The sequence below is a fragment of the Triturus cristatus genome, chromosome 4_1 (genome assembly GCF_964204655.1).
Source record: "Triturus cristatus chromosome 4_1, aTriCri1.1, whole genome shotgun sequence".
Classification (NCBI taxonomy): Eukaryota; Metazoa; Chordata; class Amphibia; order Caudata; family Salamandridae; genus Triturus; species Triturus cristatus.
The window spans coordinates 913,853,378-913,877,526 of NC_140585.1; the positions used below are offsets into that span (position 1 = coordinate 913,853,378).

At 47.7% G+C, this 24,149-nt stretch overlaps 1 protein-coding gene across 2 annotated transcripts in view; it reads left to right on the plus strand.

The window, feature by feature from the left end:
• Window positions 1-24,149, plus strand: part of LOC146855790 (uncharacterized) — a 208,021-nt gene that overhangs the window by 55,742 nt on the left and 128,130 nt on the right. For both annotated transcript variants that reach the window (XM_085653699.1, XM_085653700.1), the window contains exon 7: window positions 17,162-17,346. In XM_085653699.1, coding sequence (XP_085509825.1) covers window positions 17,162-17,346 — 185 coding nt within the window. The remainder of the gene's footprint in view (window positions 1-17,161; window positions 17,347-24,149) is intronic.

A 24,149-nucleotide genomic window follows, 5' to 3' on the forward strand; every position in this document is an offset into this window, starting at 1 on the left:
TCAGACAGATGCATGAATCATTCAGGACTGGCAAGACAGTCTCTGTCCTCTTCTCAGTCTTACACAAGCAGCACACACACCAAGGACAGCACACTCAGGCAACACACAATACCATTTTCCCACATCAGCACCCAGCCAGACTAGCTTGCAAGCCAACATGACAAAGTGCCACATGAAAGAAAGCACCTGACTCTGCACACAGTGCCAAGAGGTCTGGATACTGCACAAACATCTCCTGTACCTAATGATGACAGCACACAGTATGTGCAGAATGAAATTCTGAAAACATTTTGTTGGACCTATGTCCTCGGTGTAGCTTGGCTCAGGTCAACAGGCTAACATCTCCACTTGGCCTTTCATGCTTGCATCCTACTCAGCTCACAATCTTGCGCAGCACCACCCAAAAGAAAATACACTACACTGTTCTTTTAAAAAAAAAAGGTTGAAAAGTTTATCTTCCCTTATCAAATGAATCAATTTAGTTTTTATCCTCTACATTCCAGTTTCACAACATTGCATTATGTTCTAAATGGTAATACTAGTCAACATCAGATTGGCAAATAATTCATCATCACAGGATAATGTAACCCAGCGCCTTAAATTCCAGCCCCAATTACAGTACCATGCATAACATGTACATCCCACTGGCAATCAAATGGTTATATATTCTGTACAAACTTCTTCAAGGCAGATGAGTACATTACAGCTAATTCAAGATCCTACAAGGTCTTTGGGATCAGATTGTTACTCTAGCAAGTTTCCTCCAGGGTATACACGATAAGGGCACCCCCAGCGCTATTCTCAAATCCCACAATGCGCTCGGAAACAGTTGGATGCACTAAGCTCTATACTTTGATGTACCAGGGATAGTCTTATGTAGGCTGACAGTTCTAGTCCTCTTGTTGAAAGTTTACCCCCAGGAGGCCCAGCTTACTCTATGCCTGGCTTCCTCCTCACGGGGTGCTCCACGGAGACAGGGGCCGAGTTCCTGGCTAATTTCTACCAAAACTTGACATTCAAGGGGGGGTTTCTCCTCGGGGAGGGGCGAAACCAGGGACCTTTTTCTTCCGCCCGCCTCCCCAGGATCTTTGCGACTTGCAGGCTTCCAAGTGGGTTGAGGCCCCGCTCCACAGCGTTCCCCCCCCCCCCCAGTCCTTCGGCCTCACCTCAGTAACGGTCTCTGGAGGAGTTCAACGCCGGGGGGAGGTCATCCTCAGCTCTTCGTTGTCCTCACACCCCCGACACCAGCACTTCGAGCCTCCGCTTCGGCTAGAGGCGCACCCGACGCCGCCAGGAGCAGCGCGGCTCTCGGGGGGCGCGGCCTCCTCACTCACCCAGGAACGGCGGGGGCGGCGCTCCAAAATCCACCCCCGTCACGTGACACTAGGCAGGCCGCTTCAGAGCTCGATACAGCCCTTGTTTCCTCAGCGCAGCCTCCTCACACCCCCGGCTGCGTTGCTGGCTCGCAAACTGGCACACTGGAGCCCCAGATCTCCCCACAAGGCCCCAAGAGACTTCAGGGATGCTCTACTAGATCCTGGTCCGCGGCAGTGAGTGTTCCCAACTAAGGTTCCAGACGGGGGGGGGGGGTGGTTAAAGTTAAACAGGCGATCTGCACACCCAGGCAGTCACATTGGTAAGCCAACTCCTGGGGACTACAACCAAGTCTCCTTCCTCTCTGTCAGGAAGATGATCAGTCGATAGTTCTGGAGTCCAGTATCCCAGGGGTCTACCAGGATGTAGGAGTGATAGTCCAGGAGGGTGTCTCGCTTCCCTGACTCTCTTCAGAGGTCTTGATTAAGTAGGAGCGCCCTGGGTAAAGGTGACCTCAGAGTCAGTGGCCAGGGACAGGGACAGGTCAAAAGGTCGAGGGTGGTATCGGCTGAGGAGGGAAGCATCGCAGAACCTCAGAACTATCAATTTCCCTCTCTAGCGCATCCACCTCCCCACTCAGATGCCTTACTCCTGTCTACCTCACAGCCCACCTATCATCCTAAAATGGCCGACCTACCTCACCCCTATTTATAACCTGGGCCCTGACTGACCAGAGTGGTCCAGAAGGTTCCGGAACCCCTCATGATAGTCTATGGCCCAGGTCATGGGTGACAGTTTAATCCACCATTTTGTGACAACACTAAATCCCTTCCTCCATTTTAGTGAGACACCTTGCGCCTCACCCTCAATTAGTGAGAATGGGGCGCCCAGAGCCTCTACGTCCACACCCAAAGAGTTTGGTAGGCAGAAAAAAATGAGAAGGGGGAAAGGGACAAAAATAATAAAATGAGGAGGGAACCGCCAAAGGGCTGACAGGTCTAACTTGCGTCCCCCCCAGCTGAAAGTGGGGAGAGCTACCCAACCCCTTGGGAGTCCTCTTCACTAAGGCGGAAATACCTGGAGAGACCGTCAGCATTGGCGTGGTCCACTCCTGGGCGATGTTCCACCCTAAAGTCCATCCCTTGTAGGGAAATGGACCACCTCAACAGCTTGGGATTCTCGCCCCTCATTTGCATCAGCCACCTGAGGGGGCGGTGGTCGGTCTGAACCAGGAAGTGCGAGCCAAACAGGTATGGCCGCAGCTTCTTCAGAGCCCACACCACCGCAAAAGCTTCCCGCTCAATTGCTCTCCACCTCTGTTCCCGGGGGAGTAGTCTCCTAGACAGGAAAACCACCGGTTGGTCTAGACCCTCGTCATTGAGTTGCGACAGCACTGCCCCGATACCGTGCTCCGACGCATCTGTCTGGACGATGAACTCCTTAGCGAAGTCAGGGGCCCTGAGAACAGGTGCCGCACACATGGCCTTTTTCAAGGTGTCGAAAGCTTGTTGACATCCCTCGGTCCAGATTACCCGTCGAGGGTGCTTTTTGGACGTGAGCTCAGTCAAGGGGGCCACGATGGTTCCGTATCCCTTGACAAAGCGTCGGTAGTAACCAGTGAGGCCCAAGAATGCCCGAACCTCTGTCTGAGTCTTGGGGGGTTCCCAGGCCATGATGGTTTCAATCTTGGCCTGGAGGGGCTGCACCTTGCCTCGACCCACCAAGTGACCGAGGTACACTACCGACCCCTGCCCGATCTGGCACTTACTGGCTTTGATCGTCAGACCTGCCTGCTGCAAAGCCTGAAGAACAGCCTGAAGGTGACACAAATGGTCCTCCCAGCTGCGGCTGAAGACGGCGATGTCATCCAGGTACGCAACTGAAAAGGCTTCCATTCCAGAGAGGACCTGGTTCACCAATTGCTGGAACGTAGCAGGGGCGTTCTTGAGCCCAAAGGGCATCACACAGAACTGGTAGTGACCCTCGGGTGTGGAGAAGGCTGACCTTTCCTTGGCTCCATCCGTCAAGGAAATCTGCCAGTACCCAGATGTAAGGTCAAAGGTACTGAGATATTGGGCAGCTCCCAACCGGTCAATTAGCTCATCCGCCCTCGGGATAGGATGAGCATCTGTCTTTGTCACCGAATTCAGTCCCCTGTAATCCACACAGAACCGGAGTTCTGGGGTAGTGCCCGGTGGGGCAGCTTTGGGTACCAGTACCACCGGACTGGACCAGGGACTTCCTGAAGGCTCAATTACTCCTAGCTCTAGCATCTTGGTAACTTCCTCATGGATGCTAGCCTTCACCTTATCCGACAGTCGGTAGGACTTGGACTTCACAGGTGGGCTGTCCCCTGTGTCCACATCATGGGTACACAGATGAGTCCTTCCCGGAATAAGGGAGAACAAGGAAGCAAACTGCTCCAGTACCTGGCGACAGTCCTTCCGTTGTTCAGGAGTTAGTGACGGTGAAAGGATCACTCCCTCCACCGATCCATCCTTCTCTCGGGACGCAAACAGATCGGGAAGAGGTTCACTTTCCTCTTCCTCTTCCTCTGACCCATCAGTCACCATCATTAACGTGACCTCGGGTCTCTCTTGGTGAGGCTTGAGGCGGTTGACATGGAGCACCCGATGGGGCTGCCTGGGGGTCTTTAGATCTACCACATAGGTGACTTTACCCTTCTTCTCAACCACCTCAAAGGGGCCCGACCAGCGATCCTGGAGGGCACTAAGCTCTCCAGGCTCCATCACCCACACCTTCTGGCCAGGCTCCAGCTCCACCGGGTGAGCGTTTCGGTCATACTATTCCTTCATGACCGTTTGGCTGGCTTCTAGGTTTTCAGAAGCTTTCTTCCACAACCTAGCCATTTGGCTACGAAAGGCCAGCATGTAGCTCACCACATCCGGGGGAAGTTTTCTGGAAGTCTTTTCCCATCCATCCTTCACCAGGCTGAGGGGTCCACGCACAGGGTGCCCATACAACAGCTCGAAGGGGCTGAAGCCCACTCCCTTCTGTGGTACCTCCCTGTAAGAAAACAGCAAACAAGGTAGGAGGACGTCCCATTTCCTCCGCAGGCTCTCGGGCAGACTCCGGATCATGCCCTTTAAGGTCTTATTAAACCTCTCCACCAGACCATTGGTCTGGGGGTGGTAAGGAGTGGAGAACTGGTAAGTGACTCCACACTCTTTCCACATAGCCCGCATATATGCCGACATGAAGTTGGTACCTCTGTCCGACACCACTTCCTTGGGGAATCCCATCCGGGTAAAAATTCCCATAAGGGCCCGTGCCACCGCAGGTGCAGTAATGGTCCTCAGAGGGATAGCCTCTGGGTACCGTGTGGCATGATCCACCAGAACCAGGATAAACCTGTGACCGGCCGACGTTGGTGGATCCAATGGCCCGACAATGTCGATGCCCACCCTTTCAAAGGGGGTACCAACGACAGGCAGTGGTTCCAGGGGAGCCTTCAGCTTCACCCCTGTTTTCCCACTAGCTTGGCAGGTTACACACGTCCTACAAAAAGTATCGGACGCAATTCTCATCTGAGGCCAGTAAAAATGAGGGACAAGTCGAGCAAAGGTCTTGTCTTGTCCCAAGTGTCCTGCCAAGGGTATTTCGTGAGCCAGTCCTAATAGGAAGGCTCGGTAACGCTGGGGAACTACCAAGGCCCGGGATGAACCATGCACCGGAGCCTTGGGTTCGCTATACAGGAGTCCATCTTCCCAGTATATGTGGAAGTTCCCCGAATCGTTACCCGCTGCCTGGGCTTCGGCCTGCCGCCGTAAACCCTCAAGGGTAGGGCACTCCTTCTGGGCCCGACAAAACTCTTCCCTAGTAGGTCCTCCCTCCACCTGCCAGTCTGCAGGGGTAGGTAAGCCCTCCAGGGACGTTACATCCCCCTCCGTAGACTCCGGGACTACTTCAGTTGCCCCATCCACCTTTGGAGGGTCAGATGCCGGGGCAGGCTTCCCCCGTCCCCGTCTACCCTTTCAGGCAGCTGGTTGGGCCTTTGTCCCAGGCTCCAACCTCTGTGAATCCCCTCTTCGGGCAGTCTCGGACCGAGTGTTGGCACACGTCCACTCAGGGGTCCCCAACATCTCCATGTGGGCCCTGAACTCAACCTCCTTCCACGCCGAGTGTTCAAGGTCGTTTCCCAACAGGCAGTCGACCGGCATGGCAGGGCTGATCGCAACTCGTAGAGGACCCGCAACCCCTCCCCACTGAAAGGGAACCTGGGCCACCGGATAGTGAACCTCTCGGTTGTCAGCCATCACAACCGGGTGGACTACATTGGGGACCACCTGCTCCGGGGACACCAGCTGACTCCTTACCATAGTCATGCTGGCTCCTGTGTCCCTCAGAGCCTCCACCCTCTGGGCATTGATGGTGACCCATTGTCTGTACTTAGTAGTATTCGAGGGCATCTGGGTCTTAGGAACCATCTCACAATCCCCTAAGGACACTAGGGTTAGCCCTGCCCACTCACCTCCCTTATCTAGGGGCAACTCCTCCCCGAGCACTACACTCGCCACCCCAGGGGTCTTTCCTCCAATGGGAGGGTGTGGTCTCTTGGGACACTTGGCATCCCCCTTATAATGCCCAACCTCACCACACTCATAGCATCGGACAACCCTAGGCTGCTGACCACGGTCAGGATAAGGGGGTTTGTGGGGGCCAACTTTAGGAGGGAATCCTACTCCCTTCCCTGGTGAACTCTTTTGGGAGCCTTTAGAGAACTCCCTCTTTTTGTCTCCCCCCTCCTTCTTCTGGGGGGCGCCCTGTCCAGCCCCTTGGAAATTCCCTCCAGTCCCTTTTGAGGATACCCGGGTACTTGCCCAGATATCCGCCTCCTCTGCAAGCTTCCTGGGATTAGTTAGCTTGCTGTCTACCAGGTGCTGACGCAGCTCTGGAAAACTTTTCTCTAGGAGGTGCTCCTTTAAAATTAAATTGTACAGTCCCTCATAGTCCTTGACATCACTGCCCTGCACCCAGCCCTCTAAGGCCTTCCTGGCATAGTCCAAGAAGTCCACCCAATTCTGGGTAGACAACTTCTGACTGCCCCGAAACCTCTGCCTGAATTTTTCAGGGGTCAGCCCAAATTTCCTCACTAGGGCTACCTTCATAACGGGGTACCTGGTCTGGTCTGGCTGTTCTAGCGCTAACAAGGCATCCCTCCCCACCGGAGGCATATACCTATACAGGCCACCCCCCCACTGAGCTTCGGGGACCCCATGGGCTCTTAGAGAAACCTCATAGGCAGCCAGCCATTTTACAATGTCATCCCCTATACCATAGCTAGCTACTACATCTTTGGGCAGGTAGGGCCTGGACTCTCTCGGGATCTCTCTCGGTATGCTGCCACCATTAGGACTGCTGGGGGTTCCAAGTTGAAGGGCTTTGAGCTCTAACTCTTTTAAGTAGAGCTCATGGAGGAACCTCCTCTCCTCCCTCTCCTTTTCCAACCGGGCCAGATCCATTCTAAGCTGCCTCTCCTCCCTTCGGTCAACCAGGTCAGCAGAGGACAAGCTCCCCCCTGAGGCGCTACTTCCCACCCTTGATGGGGCCCTGGACCCAACGTCCATATTACCGCTCCCAGGGGGAAGAAGGACTTCCGGTTCTTCTAGGAGATCTAGTCCTGGTTCTTCTTCCCGTTTCCCGCTAGGGTGGGCCATAACCCAGGCTCTTAAGCTTGCCTGGAGCTCTGTCTTCTTCGCCCCCTGCTTAAAGAATACCCCCCGTTCCTGGCAGAACTCCTTCAATTGGGCCACCGTATACTCCTCCAGCCTACCCAATTCGAATTCCATCCTACCAGATGGGACCCCACACAGTCAACAAGAACTTTACTCTGGAAGACTTTCCCAAAAAGGAAATATACACAGGACAATTTTAAAAACCTCCAATTAGGAAAACAATCTGGAGAAAACTCCAGCCAAAACAATCCAGTGTAGGTGGTGATGCGCGCAAAACTGCTACCAAGCGGATGCAAGCACTGAATAAGGATCCCACCGCTGAGCACCAACTTGTTGGACCTATGTCCTAGGGGTAGCTTGGCTCAGGTCAACAGGCTAACATCTCCACTTGGCCTTTCATGCTTGCATCCTACTCAGCTCACAATCTTGCGCAGCACCACCCAAAAGAAAATACACTACACTGTTCTTTTAAAAAAAAAAGGTAGAAAAGTTTATCTTCCCTTATCAAATGAATCAATTTAGTTTTTATCCTCTACATTCCAGTTTCACAACATTGCATTATGTTCTAAATGGTAATACTAGTCAACATCAGATTGGCAAATAATTCATCATCACAGGATAATGTAACCCAGCGCCTTAAATTCCAGCCCCAATTACAGTACCATGCATAACATGTACATCCCACTGGCAATCAAATGGTTATATATTCTGTACAAACTTCTTCAAGGCAGATGAGTACATTACAGCTAATTCAAGATCCTACAAGGTCTTTGGGATCAGATTGTTACTCTAGCAAGTTTCCTCCAGGGTATACACGATAAGGGCACCCCCAGCGCTATTCTCAAATCCCACAATGCGCTCGGAAACAGTTGGATGCACTAAGCTCTATACTTTGATGTACCAGGGATAGTCTTATGTAGGCTGACAGTTCTAGTCCTCTTGTTGAAAGTTTACCCCCAGGAGGCCCAGCTTACTCTATGCCTGGCTTCCTCCTCACGGGGTGCTCCACGGAGACAGGGGCCGAGTTCCTGGCTAATTTCTACCAAAACTTGACATTCAAGGGGGGGTTTCTCCTCGGGGAGGGGCGAAACCAGGGACCTTTTTCTTCCGCCCGCCTCCCCAGGATCTTTGCGACTTGCAGGCTTCCAAGTGGGTTGAGGCCCCGCTCCACAGCGTTCCCCCCCCCCCCAGTCCTTCGGCCTCACCTCAGTAACGGTCTCTGGAGGAGTTCAACGCCGGGGGGAGGTCATCCTCAGCTCTTCGTTGTCCTCACACCCCCGACACCAGCACTTCGAGCCTCCGCTTCGGCTAGAGGCGCACCCGACGCCGCCAGGAGCAGCGCGGCTCTCGGGGGGCGCGGCCTCCTCACTCACCCAGGAACGGCGGGGGCGGCGCTCCAAAATCCACCCCCGTCACGTGACACTAGGCAGGCCGCTTCAGAGCTCGATACAGCCCTTGTTTCCTCAGCGCAGCCTCCTCACACCCCCGGCTGCGTTGCTGGCTCGCAAACTGGCACACTGGAGCCCCAGATCTCCCCACAAGGCCCCAAGAGACTTCAGGGATGCTCTACTAGATCCTGGTCCGCGGCAGTGAGTGTTCCCAACTAAGGTTCCAGACGGGGGGGGGGGGGGGTTAAAGTTAAACAGGCGATCTGCACACCCAGGCAGTCACATTGGTAAGCCAACTCCTGGGGACTACAACCAAGTCTCCTTCCTCTCTGTCAGGAAGATGATCAGTCGATAGTTCTGGAGTCCAGTATCCCAGGGGTCTACCAGGATGTAGGAGTGATAGTCCAGGAGGGTGTCTCGCTTCCCTGACTCTCTTCAGAGGTCTTGATTAAGTAGGAGCGCCCTGGGTAAAGGTGACCTCAGAGTCAGTGGCCAGGGACAGGGACAGGTCAAAAGGTCGAGGGTGGTATCGGCTGAGGAGGGAAGCATCGCAGAACCTCAGAACTATCAATTTCCCTCTCTAGCGCATCCACCTCCCCACTCAGATGCCTTACTCCTGTCTACCTCACAGCCCACCTATCATCCTAAAATGGCCGACCTACCTCACCCCTATTTATAACCTGGGCCCTGACTGACCAGAGTGGTCCAGAAGGTTCCGGAACCCCTCATGATAGTCTATGGCCCAGGTCATGGGTGACAGTTTAATCCACCATTTTGTGACAACACTAAATCCCTTCCTCCATTTTAGTGAGACACCTTGCGCCTCACCCTCAATTAGTGAGAATGGGGCGCCCAGAGCCTCTACGTCCACACCCAAAGAGTTTGGTAGGCAGAAAAAATGAGAAGGAGGAAAGGGACAAAAATAATAAAATGAGGAGGGAACCGCCAAAGGGCTGACAGGTCTAACACATTTGAACAACAGTGCTTTTCAATACCAGACCACGTCCGGTGCCACAGTCAGGAGGTACCCACCTACCAAACCCTGTGCTTTACACCTTCTAAAACCGTAAACACCGACCTCAGCAAGCTGAAACACACACACACCAAGACAATCACTATTGCACTCTGCCTCCATTCCACTCCTCTGTCAGATCCTCCTATTTGTACAAAATGATAACTGGTCCCAGAGCATACCAGTGTGGCATACCTGTCAAAATTTCCCATTTGTACACAGTGACACCTATCCCCACAGCAGGCCTAGCTTAACTTGTGACATCAAAGCACATCATCAGTAGTTACTACACTTCCTCAAGCTTCTTCTTGCGACAGGGTACTCCTCTTCCCGCACCTTCGCAAAACCAAAAATTAAGGTACTACACTTCTCTAATTGCACACCAAAAACCAAATGCTCCATTTTACATACATTGGCAACACCAAGATCTCAGTGTGACCGGGTATACACACCTTCGTCACAATTGCACACTAATGTACCTAATTCCAAAATAGCATGCAGATGGGCTCACTGTCCCAAATTGCTGACTCTCACATATTTGTACACATGCAATCTCCCAATAGCTAAAACGCATCATGTCAAACCTTTTCTTTGCACAGTCTTTTCATTGAATTTTAATAAAGCAAGAAATCATCATTGCTACAGCATAAGCAAATCCAGAGAGCTACTCTAATATCATATTATTGACAGCACTTTGAAATCACGGGTTTCACATCTCATTGTATACTGTAAACAGTAAGGCCCCACCAAAAGTCCCATGTTTTGTGGTACTTTAATGGGCAGCACCATGCTTTAGATACCTTTTCTTTCGACTGCGGTGCAAATGTCTGATGACTGGGGGAAATTCAAAAGGTGAGAAATCTGCAGCTAGATGGTCAAAGGCAAGTAACTTGTTCATCTCTCCTTAGTCAGCTCCTCTTTCCATGTTTGTGCCAGGAGCAGGGCAGTATTGAAATCTAAACATAATTTTGGATTTCTGGTTATATAGATGCCTAGATATTTGACATTTGAAGGGATTCCCGGATTCCCTCAGTTTCACCTGAGCCAGATCCTCTGGCTGCCTCCCTGCGATTGGAACATTATGTGATTTTGCACAGTTAATTTTAAAGCCCGATCCATCCCTATAAGTTGTAATGTTTCTAGCAACCTAGATGTTGAGCACTCTAGTTCTGTAGGTACACATTGAGGTTGTTCTCATAGAGCGAGAGCCTAGTCCTCGTGGCCAGAGTGCCACTTAATATCCCACAGTCGGGCATCCCTTTTAACCCAGTCTTCCAGTGGCTCGACAACTAGCTCAAAGAGGAGCATGGAGAGAGAACATCCCCTGCCTTGTGCCCCGCCCTGAGGACAACACGAACCAGCGCCCATGGATCATATTATAATGTTGGATGTACTTCAGGAAGTGGGGCCCAAAGGTGATTTGCTCAAAGATCTGAAACATAAGGGCAAAGGAACTGAATTGAAGGCCTTTTCAAATCAATCCAGACCACAGCCACCACTCCTTTTAACACTGCCACCCTGGCCATGACCACCTACAGTCGGCGTATAGTGTTGGGTCCCTTTGATGCATCATAAAGCTGTTTTGGTTGCGGTAAATTTTGGATCTTATTAACCATTTCAATTTAGAGGCCAGGATTTTTAGCAGAGATTTGACCTGATTTGATCAATGAGATCGGGTGGTATTAAGGTTATTCCCCAGTTCAGGGATGATTACAATCGTGGCGCCCCGGAGTTCGTGTGGTAGTTGTCCTGATTCCTTTGTCTCTTCATATAGCACTTAGAAGTGTTTTATGCTGAACCCGTTAATATCTTGTGTTTTCCTGCTATTCATGTAGGTGATTGCTGCCTGAATATAGTCTACTGACAGCTGCATGTCCAACTCTCTTTTCTGCGACCTGTCTAACACCTTTATTATTAGGTCTGATGCTATTTGGTTGTACCTTTTGGCAGTAGGAGGGGTCTGTGCCACATAAACAATTGGCATAGTAAGTGGCAAAAGTCTCTGCCATGGAGGAGGCCCCCGTGAACCCCTCTCCATCTAGTTTGTGCACCTGTGGGATTATGCGGTGCCCCCAGTGTTGTGTGGTCAATATAACAACTTGCCTGCTTTATCTCCCCATCTATAAATCTGATTCTACGTTGATGTCAAAGTAGGAGGTTACCTCCTCTTGAAGCTTACTCCCCAGCTACCCCCGAAGTGCAACTCTACTGGGGAGTAGTCTGATAGACTATGCTGAAGTACCCTCACCTCCATAACTCCCATCGTATCTGCTGCTGGCATAAAAAGTAGTCTAGATGAAAAAATGAGGAGTGGGGAAAAATGTGTATTACCTCTCGGCAGGGTGCCATGTCCTCTAAACATTACAAAACCCCAGAGTGTTGGCCTGAGTTGCAATGGATGTCGAACTGGGCATTGCATTCCACTGAATGTATCAAGAACTAGGTTCATTACTGTGTTAAATTCACCATCCACTATCAATACTCCGGCTGAGTCTTACATCAGTTGTGTAGGACCCCTCCAGTGCCAGGGGTAAGCAGACAAGGCAGTTGGCCTGGCATGAACCTCTAATGAGCCAGTTAATGTAACAAAGTTACCAAGCGGGTCTGTGTGTACCCCAGATGGAATCCGTGGGAAGGATCACCGAAGAAGGATATCTATTCCCCTTTGCCCTTCTTGTATATCCCTCATGCTAAATGAAGCTACAGTTGTGTCTTCCCAAGAAGTTGAAATTGTTTCCTAGTAGGTGAGATTTTTCGGGGGGAACAAGAGAACGTTGAGGGACATTTATTTTTACATAATGAACTGCCACCCTCTTAAACCGGTTATTAAGCCCATTGATGTTCCAAGAGAGGATGCAGTGGTGTCACTGCTAGTTTGGGCCATAAAATGAGTATGTGTGGTGTAGCATGCAATGAGTATGCCATTGGCAAGAGTAAACAAAACTGTAACTCAGAATTCCCAGAGGGAGGGATGAATTGAGCGACCCCCCCCCCCCCAAAACTACTCCCTCCCCCCCCCACGCACCTCTGGCACATATCTGTCTTCCAGTAAAATAACTACTTCAACTAATAGCCCACTGTTTCAGAGAAACATAGATAGTTCTTGAAAAAGTAGGGTACTGGGTCAGTCAAGCAGCAGTCAGCCAAGAACGGTAAAGAGACCAATAACCCTGCGATCACTGCTCCCTTCTGGGCTTGATCAATATAATATCATTAAAGTATCAGAAAAGTATGTACAATATTGCCCCAGGGCCGCAGTTTACTGTGACTCCACAGGAGGCATGTTGGGCGTCAAGATTTTACGAGATCCTTCCTGACCTCCCTAGGAGTTCGGAAAGAAGGTGGGAGCAAGTGGTGTACAGGTTGGCTGCAGTTTTGGTAGTAGATTGCAGGGGCTCGGACAGAGCCTCAAAGCTATGCGCACTCCATCTTGGATGGTTAAGCTACGTCACTCCACATCAAACACATTAAGCTTTTGAATGAATGAACAATATTCCAGGCTATTTATTTTCTTTTTACCCAACTGTTTCTAAACTTAAACAATTGAAGAGTCTTTAAAATGGACTATAGCACTATGACCTTTGATCTTTAATTGATTTCCCTGCTGTTTACAGCATGTCAATAAAACATTGCAAACATTCCTTAAGAAAAAACCTGTCTTGAAAATGCATTCCTAAAAAGCTCTGGGAACACCTACGATCCTTCAATCTACATGACATGGGCGCTTAGTCCTAACTTAATGTCACCTGTGTTTTCACATGGATATAGTTCTTACTCCTTCTCAGTACCTTGGAGGCAAAAGGGCAAAGTGTATGCTACTGCCTCTTTTAATCTGAGAATTAAATCCAGAGAAGACTCTCCAGCATTGAACTCTGGGTGTAAGAAGCATCACTGATTCACCTGCTGCTTTGAACCCACCATTTGGTGTGGGCAAAGACCACTCACACCTTGTAGACCTCACACACATCTTGTGAGTCGTCTTTCTGATTGCTACCTGTACTCCAGTGGCCTTAAACCTGGCTTACACTCCCTTGATGTTCCTATTACAACTGCAACATACACTATGTTGTCTCTGGCTATCTATGTTTTTCTCATAAGCACCAACAGTTTAACTGCCAGAAACCGAAACGCTGAGATGAGGCCTAAAATAAAATCCATACACAATAGGGTTTTAAAGTGAAATGAGGCATTGCTTATCATTGTGAGGCCATGCTGACATCCTAAAGCTAAGGCTGTTCGTTTTTCTTAGCCAATTTAATGGTGTTTGGCCTCACTCCTTCACTGAGCAGACACTACTTCCTGGTATTTTTGAGGGTGGGTGTCCTAGTGTATCATGGTCACAAGCAATCATTCCCTCTCCAGACAGCCCTCCTCCTTTGTCAGAAATATCTCCCGACAGATGCTAGATTCCTGCTTCATCTCTGTTCAGGTCCTGTTTAACAACTGGTCACCAAAATGTTGTAGTTACATATTGAACATTCTAAAGCCTGCTCACTCAGCCCACGCATCAGAGACTCCTCATGCCACAACATCCCCACTTCCTTCTCATCCCCATAAAATACTCTCATGGTAGGAAGGGTTAAGCTATTCTTTCCCATCTGGTAGAAAAAAAATTAATTGGATGTTAGATATGGCAGAGGCAGGCTAGAAGTGTCAGCTCATCTAATAAGCCACTAAGCATTACTCCATAGCCGTGTATGCACCAGACTCCACGTCCGTTTCTGCACTCAGCAGTAGCAATGCAGCTTCACAATGAACTTGTGAAACCAAGGATCTTAATTTAAGTAATGTGAGGGATGCTTGAACAGATACCTTCTTATGAAGATCTGGGGCACCTGAATAACAAATGTTCTAGCTCCGCAAAATGCAAGATGCCTACTTCCCACATGCAAGTATTTACTGCCACATCAAGGTGAGATTGAAAAATGGAAAATTCGAACATTCAGTGATAAAAGGCGAATGTTCTTAAACGTGGATCTCATTGTCTCGGATTGAAGCCAGCACTGATCCTTTGAAGAAATTGCTTAGCCGTACTGGCAGTCCATCTCCCTCAGCAATGGATGCATATTTTTGATCTAGATTTATACTTTTCTTTTTAAACTTTATCACCATTTGCGTTTGCAAGTGAACATCTTTGAATGTTTCTGGTTTCTTGTTTTTCCCTAAACACAATGAAAAATTACAAAGAACATGAATCCTATCATTTACACAGCCCCAAAATTGCATATATCAATTTAAAGATACCAGTTCTGTATTGACAAGACAGGTTTAGCTATTTCCCCTTAAAAAGTGATAGCTACTGTTCTCAACAGGAGCTCCTTAATTCTGGAGGAGTTTGCACATTAAACACCATCCATTCCCCTAGATGTTCCTCCTCCACCGGCACTGACGAGTCATAGATACATCTCTTACTTTGGAGAACGCCCTATAGTGAGTCCCTGGACATGTTGGAGGGTTTGGAAATGTGTATTAAAGTTTTTGGGGAATGTGACGTGTGCATGTAGAGGTGAGGCATAGCAAGTAGAGGCAATATCCAGGAGTCCATTGGCTGTCCTTATAATAATTAGTAATGATTAAACTTTTGGTTATTTGGTTTTGGATTCTGATGCAGGGTTTAACTCTAGTAACTTGTGCACTATCTCTCTGGGCATCTCAAGAGTGTCTGCTTATGGTTCTCGGAGTCCATCCCTAAGTATTTTCTTATCTTTCTTCAAGGTCCCCTCTGGTCTGCTGACATGTCGTCTTCACACCTGTCACTGTGCACCTGTCCCCCTTGTCCTGGATTGTAAAGGTGCCTCATTCTTAGCCAGCTCTGTTCCCTGCAGCATTATGGCCAGACTGATTGTCAACCATAATTACAAGGTAGTGGACTGCCTCTCATTTTTGTCTCAGGAGAGATTTGTTCATTTTCCGTTGTTTCCTATGGATTGGGCCACTGTAGGTTGTGAACATTGGTCGGCGCCAATTGGTTTCTTCCCACAGGCATGTGTGCACCATGACGCTCTATGGCCATACCCACACGTTTTCCAGAGACACTAGTGTGTGACATTTTAAAAAAACCTGAGAGTCCCTTTTGTGCACTATACCATATTTCCTGGGTGTCTAACAGAGGAGCAATGGGCTGTATACTGTGCCACCCTAGACTTCACAGTTTCTAGAAGATTTGTAGTGTGCCTTAAAGTGAGCTTTCAGAAAATCTCAGCGTTTAGGGCTCTAATGGGGGAATATGCATTAGAAGATTAAAAGCTCAAAGCCAAGCACTGTAGAAAGCTGGACCCCAATGATGTGCAAGGTTAAGAGCACACTGGACAAAATAACTCTAACCCCAAGATACCAGATGATGTCTTGTAAATCATCAGTACGGCTGACTCTAATTAATTGATGGTGCACATCAGTGAGAAGCCTTTTCTAATGGATACATTTATTACTAAGGTTCTGATTTAGAAATTGTCAGACGGGTATTCCATCTCAAACATAACCGATGTCCTGACCACCTTTTCAGAAGTATATAATATGGCAGATTGTTACCCGTCCACAGAACTTTAAATAAAACCCTATGTCTTGAGTCAATTCTTAATAGATATCACAGTAAAGGGTACTTGAAAAGTAAGATATGAGAGGGAGGAAGAGGGAGAGAGGGAGAGCGAGAGGGAGGGAGCGAGAGAGAGAAAGACAAACAAATTAAGTAGTACAGATGAAGAGCCATTGATGAATATAAGGGGCCGGGACACCACGATTCAAAGTATCTCCGACATAGTAAAGGATGGGATTTGGGCTATTCAAGATTTATAATCAGAATAAATATTATGGGTGAGTTCAACACTATTGCATTCGGGTTTAGAGACCATGGGCCAGATGTACGACCGTTGTTTGCAATCTCAAACGGGGGATCGGCCCGTTTGTGACCACCAAAAAGGGTCCTGGCATGTACAAACGCTGTTTTGTGAGTCACTGACTCGCAAAATCGCATGTGCGACTCTCGCTATTAGGAAGGGGCGCCCCTTCCTAATAGCGAACCTCAATGCAATTACAATTGTTTTGTGGCTGCAAAACACTTGCAGTTTAACACCTACTTGAAGTAGGTGGTAAACCACTCCCTTTGTGAGTGTTTGTGAAGATACATTTTTAAGAGCAGGCAGTGGTCCCAGGGACCACTTCCTGCCCTTAAAACATGAAACTGAAAAGTTTCATTTTTCTGTTTAAAATGCATCACGTTTACCTTTAAGGAAAACGGGCTGCATTTAAAAAATAAAAATGCTTTATTAAGAAAGCAAGTCACAGACATGGTGATCAGCAGGCCACCATCTCTGGGCGTGCTAGCCATTCCCAATGGGGTCGCAAATTGCACTTGCCTCATGAATATTAATGAGGCATACAATTTGCAACCCCATTGGGAATCGCAAACAGTGTCTGAGACTCTGTTGTACAGTGAATGGTCGTACATCTGGCCACATATCTGTAGAAGGGCTGAGATTAGAAACAGTTGAGATATGCCATCTACAAGACCATTCTTTGGAGAAGAGAACACTAGAAACTTGAAGTGCATCTTTTTCTTTGTGTCTCAAAAATTACCAATTATTGTTATTTTAGATGTTAATCCTGTTAATAATTAATGTAACGTAGCAAGCACTACAAGAAGTCTCTCCATAACAGACCACAGTTATCTCTCCAGTACCTGAAATTGTTCAGCTTTTGAGTGTTGTGTAAGTTACAACTCAATTATAATCTTCCCTCCTTTTCCTCCATTACAGGCTCTTATTCAGAGATGCCTGCAGGACAGACCCAGATATTTGGCCCTTCAAGTATCGGCAGTGGGGATGGGTGTGAAGGCAGCAGCTTGAAGCAGTCTAAGGAGAAATCTGTTCTTATAAAGGAGGAACCAGAACTAAAGTTTGTTGGATATTCTGCACATGACCACGGAAAGAACCTGAAAGAGGTAAATGCAAAACCGCTACCTATTGGAGCTGCTCAGTCCACACTCTTTCGCAAATGTTGGATGAGATCAACCAGCCCTATTGGTGACTATTCCTTGGGTTTCTCTGTTTCTTTGGAATGTTTGAACCGGTAGTACCTTGCCACTCCTAAATACAGAAATTCTATTGCCAGGTTTAGACCATGCTTGGTTGCTTGCAAAAGGTAATAAATATCAAGTAAAGGATTCTAGCATTGCCAAGTCTGAACTGCATTGTGCCTTCCCCTAAAAGTCATCTTTTGCCTACAGGGCTTCAAGAAAAAGCTACATATGTAATCTTTCTTCATCTATCGACCAGCCATGGACTAAGTACTAGTCCTGCCCCCTTGATGTTCTCCATTATCCACCTCCTTTGAGTTTCCCCTAATGCACCTTATAATTGCACATAGAAGTCTATTGTGCTGCCTCGGACCGAGGACTATGGTCTAAACATACCCCTACTTTTAATTTCTATTAAACTGTACCTGGTGAACCGCATTGCGGAATTGCTTCTCTGGGGCTTGCAATCTTTAAGGCATACAGCCCCTTTAAAATATTTTTCAAATGATGAAATTATGTTCTACATACTCCTAGTCTATGGAGAAGCATAAATGTGCCAGAGAATGTGTTTTTCCAGAAGAACCATATTACCACTTTTGGGCTTGCCTTTAAGAAATCACTATAGTCTAGTCCTCAACTCAAATGCTTTCAAATGTAGTTATCCAGTACTACAACGCCAAGAAGGCAGAAGGTTACTGAACAAAAGCCCAGGACTCTATGGCCTATTGTGCTGATCTGGAGTAATGCAGGACAGTTAGTACATGTAAGTAACTTTGGTGTGCTCACTGGACCCGCACCACACCCTGCCCCTAATCCATGATGATGTGCAGTGTCTGCAGGGCTGAAAGTACATTTTTGCCATTTACAATGTTTGTGGTACACCTTATAAGCAGATGATTTTAGCAATAATAAGCTGTGTTCGTAAACCAATTCTTTCACATATTATGGTAAACGTTAATCTCTGTAAAATTAAATTTCACAAAACTGTGTTCTTACTTATTCCGGAAATGCTGATCAAAATAGGAAGTACATTGAATATTCCATCTAACAGTAGTTTTTAATAGATTGTGATGTTAATTTGTATGTCTCCTTTTCTTATTTTTAGGTCGAGCCTATGGCAGTGCGCATGCGCTGCATAGGAAATCTTCTTTGAATCACTTCAGCTTCAGTAGAAGCTTGTGCATGTGGTGCTCACACACTATTGGCCTTTGCGTCTGGCTTTAGCACGCAGTTGGCCAAAGGCGTGTGGATGACCCAGCTTTTAGGGAAATGTTCACTCCTAGAGCGTTTTGCTCTCGGGAGCCAGCAGAGGAGCGCAAGGGCCATCTTTTTTTTTTTTTTTTTGAAAGACCTTTATTGAGAGATACACAGTACACAGCTGACAGCCTACAACCCAAGGGGCCCGCCGCGGAGGTGATATTGTATGTGTAGCCAAATAACACAGCCCTGTGCCGTCAACCCGGGGGCACGGCGGCGTTAATAAACAAGTGTATCAAATTGTAGGGAAGAAGAACATAGGTCTCGGTTTCTCTTAAAACCACTTTTCAACATAGGCAGGTGCCCCAACAGGCATAAAGGTAAGGGCCATCTGTTTTTAATTAGCGTGGCTGCGCTTGTCTGTTTATACAGTGGCGTGGGAAGGCTCTCCTCACACTCAGCTGTTCGAGTGTTGGTTGGTGCAACACTCTAGGTCTAATTTTCACACGGCGGTGACAGATTTGTGTTTTATTTTCACTTGTCGATATCGCATTTCAGTTTTCTCGTTTTCTATGTCGGCTTTCACATCACTTATTTTTTCCACCATGCTGCTCAATACTGTTTCTTTAAGTTGCTGGTTGCGTCCCCTCCCCCGGTCATCCAGTTCATACGCTACTCTAATTGTATCCCTCCTGGGTTCCGCCCAAACTTTATGAACTGTACTTGCTGCACAGTGCTCCAACGCCTCTGCGGCATGTTCAGCACTATTTAAAATACTCTCTAAATAAGTGAAAGCAATTACCAAATATGTCAAATAAAGCACGTACGGTCACAGCATTTTCCATGTTGCCCCTTGAGGGGAAGTACACAATCTTGCCATTGCCTGTCTCGACAACATGTGCTTTAAATACCGGAAATGAACATGTCAACATGTGTGTGCCTTTCATACAGAGCATACATACAGTGTTTGTCTTCTTTCCTTTATGTAAAGTGCACACGTGTGTATTGGCCCTTGGTTCAGCAGTGAACCAAACCGAATAAAATCGGCGCTCTCTCCCAACACAAGTCTGGCCTCTTCGATGATGCTGCCTTCACAGTTTAGTGTGGCCTAACAGCTAAAGCGGTGGACCTCGGAGCTGAGAAACCGGGTTCTAGTATCGGTAGGGACGCTCAACATCATATGCAAATCACTGAATCGCCCCATGCCTAACAAAAATGAATGCATCACGAAAAATCTGTAATGCATCTGGTGCTCAGGTAAAGTGCTCTGATCCCTTCGGGTCTAGTTTGCGCTGTATTCGTCAGAGGTAGTAAGCGCTACATAAATTACAAAACAATATAAGCCCCCCCAACACCCCCGCACCCCAAATATCCCTTTAGGACACCAAAGCCAGATATTACAGGCTGAAGAGGTGGTTTTCACGAACGCCACATATCACCAATAGGAACGTCTCTGTTGGTTCTTTAGTTTTTTCTACCACCAGTTCTCATACAAAGAATACAGCGGCTTGAATTGAAACAGTTGGATTTGTTCTTGTAAATTGTATTTTGCGGCGAGCAATTTAACAAATTCCTATTTCACACTCCAGGCCAGGACGTGAAACTAGATAGAATGCGGTGTGCTTAGGAGAGCAGCAGTGCACGTTTCTTTCTTGCACACAAACACACACAAAGTATGCACAACAGCGGAGGTAGCAGTTCAAGCCCCCTCAAACAGAAAACGCACAGAAAAGGCAGTAGCCGTCCAGGATTTGCTCACATACCACAGCACATGCACCTGTTGTGCTCACATACCACAGCACATGCACCTGTTGTGCCAGGGATAGAGACAGACAGACACATACACACACACACGATGTAGCTACTATAGGTGCAGCAAGTGCAGTGACGCCATGACCCAGAGTACTTAGGGGCCCATTGACCCCTGATAACTGCTGTAGCAAGCAGGGGGCACGCTACAGGGCACTCTGCCCCGGGAGGACACGTTACATGCATCAGGTCTGTTTCTAGAGAGTACGCCACCTTACAGCCTCTCTCGGAGGACACGTTTCCTGTGCAGGGCACGCTTTACTTGCATGGGATTTTTATTAGGACAGGCTTCCTGTGCAACCACTGGTCAACACGAATCTCTGGACCGCTGTACACTGGAGGACACGCTCCCGTCTCTTAAGGACACGCACCGGGATTAGCGTGTCCCCGAAGGACATGTTGCACACCCACGGGATGTCTCCGGAGAGCTGCCTGTCTCTGAAGAAACCGCTCTCACTATAAGCCTGACCCAGTAGGGCACGCCGCGACTCCTCACGGGTGTGAGGTGAGGAACTGAGGGACTCTCCTTCCTGAGAGGTGTCAATGCGCCTGCCCCTGGGGTGTCTCACTGCCCTTAGGACAGTCTCCACGAGGGAGCCCGGGCTGCCATCTGCCGCCGGATAGTTGGTGTACTCTCTCCTGCCCGGGGTCCGTTGCCTGCTGCCCCCTCCTGGTGTGCTGTCTCCTGCGGATGCTCACTCAGGAACATGTCGGAAGAACCGGAGTGTGTGAGGAGAATGGGGCAGGTTGTCCAGAGAGTGTGAGGTAAACCGGAGCTCGGCGGGAACACTCTTAATTTGTAAGGGGGGTGGGCAACTTTTTTTTTTTTTATGCCAAGCTTGCTGAACACCAAGGCTGGCTGTTGGTATTGATTCCAACTCGTGCCTTTTTCTTCCACTATCCTCCTCTTCATGTCTCTTTATGTCTCTCCTGCATGTTCTTTTTCATCCTGGTTTTCTCCTTCATCACTGTTTTCCCATCTTTCTAATCGCCTTCTCTCGCCCTATTTTACATTTGTCTCTTATGCTTTTAGTTCAAAGTCTAATGATGAAATATAAACCCTGGTCCCCAAAAATGCGCGTCGGTGCCCCCCACCTGCATGCACCGGCACAAATTAAGTAGTGGGCCTCTGTCCTGTCTTGTATATCAGTAATGTTGAAATCACCAGTTTTGCCTGTGAACTGGACAGTGCAGTTGACATGTTACAAAAGAATCAACAAAAGTGACCGATAAGATTCCAAACCTTATGGTATTTGAAAAACACTGACTCCTCACCTGTACTGACCCTGCTCATGCTTTATGTTATTGTAAACCGTCCTAGCCAGTACAATTCAGTACTGTACGGAGCTTTACAATAATATCAACAGCACTAACTCGAACAATACGGTACACTGTATTTACTTCTTCGTGTTACTACCATCAATGCTGGCCTAAATTGTCAATCAATCAAGTTGTATTTCTAAAGTGCTACTTGTTTCCCAAGAGGTTATCCAGGCACTAGCTGCTGGTCTTAGTCGAAAAGCCAGGTCTTGAGTTCCTTCTTGATTTTTTGTTAAATTAACAGCGTGTAAATTGCTTTTGTTGTTACCCCCACTCCTCCCAGGCCCCTTAAGTGCCCCCCTTTAACAGATGGTGTCTTTCACATATACTCAATTGTCTACTATGCTCCTGGCCCCCTTCCCGCAGTGTTCACCATGCTCCCGCCCCGGCATACCTCCCACGTGCCTGCATGTCTGGCCTTTGTATATTTTTTGTGATTTGTTGGGTGACGCAAAACCCCACAAGGAGGCTTGTATAAGCAGCGTGCCAAGCGCGCTTTCACTTTTACAAAGGGTGCCCGCCGTCCCACGCAGCACTCGCGGGATGCCGGAACTTGTTTAGCCCCTCTTGTTTGTTGAGCAACGCCCTGAGGAAAATTAAGCCAAGGATATGTAAAGTATTTTGCTAAATTCCCCAAAGTTTTCAGAGTAAGTTCCACAGCACCTCACTCTGAATTCATACTCTCGGTCCACCCCAAAAAGTCCACCTCGACACTGGTGGCATTGACAATGTCCAGTTTGCTCCATTTTGTCTTATTTACGTCTTTGTACTGGAGTTCATAAACGAGATCTATCCAATCATAGCGGACGGCGTAAACTGGCGGTTTCCGTTTTACTTGGAGAAGGGATTACGCCCCTACTACACTGTGATTCAATAAATATAAAGTCCATTTAAGGCCAATGGGGGGATCTGGTTGAAATATGTCTCCAACTGTGAAGCAGTATTCATCAAGAGTGGTGTTCTCATGTACATGCCCAAGACAATATCAAGGCCCTGCGGAGGTGTAGGAAGAGTTGAAGTAACAGCTGTTTTCGCCAGCAGATTCATAATCAGGACACTCTCTCATTGTCAAATCATTCAAGGTTTATTGTCTATATAATGTGCTGCAAGGCTAAACACTTATGCGGTCCCAAAGGCGAGACCTATTGGCTATGCCAATGCTTGTTTTCCTTGTCTTTTTCCTTCTTTTACTTTCACCAAAACATATTTCCTCCATCTCATTACTTAATCTATTACCTGAATGTGTCAAGGCGCAAATAGAAACATCCTATAAACATTATTTTCTTCTGACTTACAACCTCTTGACCCTCCCACTCCCCCCCGAAGTCACCTTACAGTACTGTTGTCCTTATTGCCCTAATGTGAAGACCAAAGAAAGTCCAATCATATGCATTATTATGTCCTTACGGTATACGGAGTTTAAACCAGGTTTGTATTAAACAATGCAATGATTTTGCCCAAAAACCTTAAGCAAGTACACTAGTTCACCCTCCTGTTCCCCAAGGAGATGTCAGAAAAACAACCGTCAAAATAAATGACTTTTAACAGCCTAAAATTCACATACACCTACCCTACCACTCCCAACTCGTCACCTGTGTTTCCCCTTACCCAGACTTTCAGAGACCATAAATTACACTACAGAGACGTTTCAAAACATTTCTGAATCTACTATGCTGCTTGCCAGCCCACTATACTCCTGACTACCAAGGAAGTACATGCAAACGTGCTCTATTGCTGATATCACCACAGTAATTTCATACTCCCTACCATAACAAAGCAAAACTCATCAATACTGCACATTGTAGCCTTATTCTCCTGCACTCAACAGAGTAACCTACTTCATAGAACTACTGTGATTAATCTAGAATAAACACAACTATGATAGACAGAGAACAATACTCTGGCCAAGCAATGAATAACTGACCACTCAGCATAGAAGACCATGAGTCATTTTGAACAACCATCTACACTCAAGGCTCTCTAAAGAGCTCACAAGATCGAATACAATTTATAACCACACTTATCTACACAAAGCACATCTAAACTAAAAGTTGAGCATTCTCTTAAGTACCAAATAAACATCCCACACAATCGATTGATGGCCTTCCCATTTCCGCACTAACAGGTGCCAGGTGTGAGGCAGAACTACGTTCTCACCCCACATACTGACATAGAAGAATGTGCATAGAATTTGTCTCTGATCCTTTCTACAAATTTGGGGAACCATTATTAAGGCATAGTGACCTATTAATCTGTCACTGGCCTTTAATGACAGTGCTAGCTGTGTTGCCTGCAAGAGGTGGCACTATTATCAGAAGAGCAGATAGATGAACTTTATGCTTGCATATTCCTCACAAGTTGCATTTTATGATCTGATTGGTTCAGCATTAATCTTTGATCTC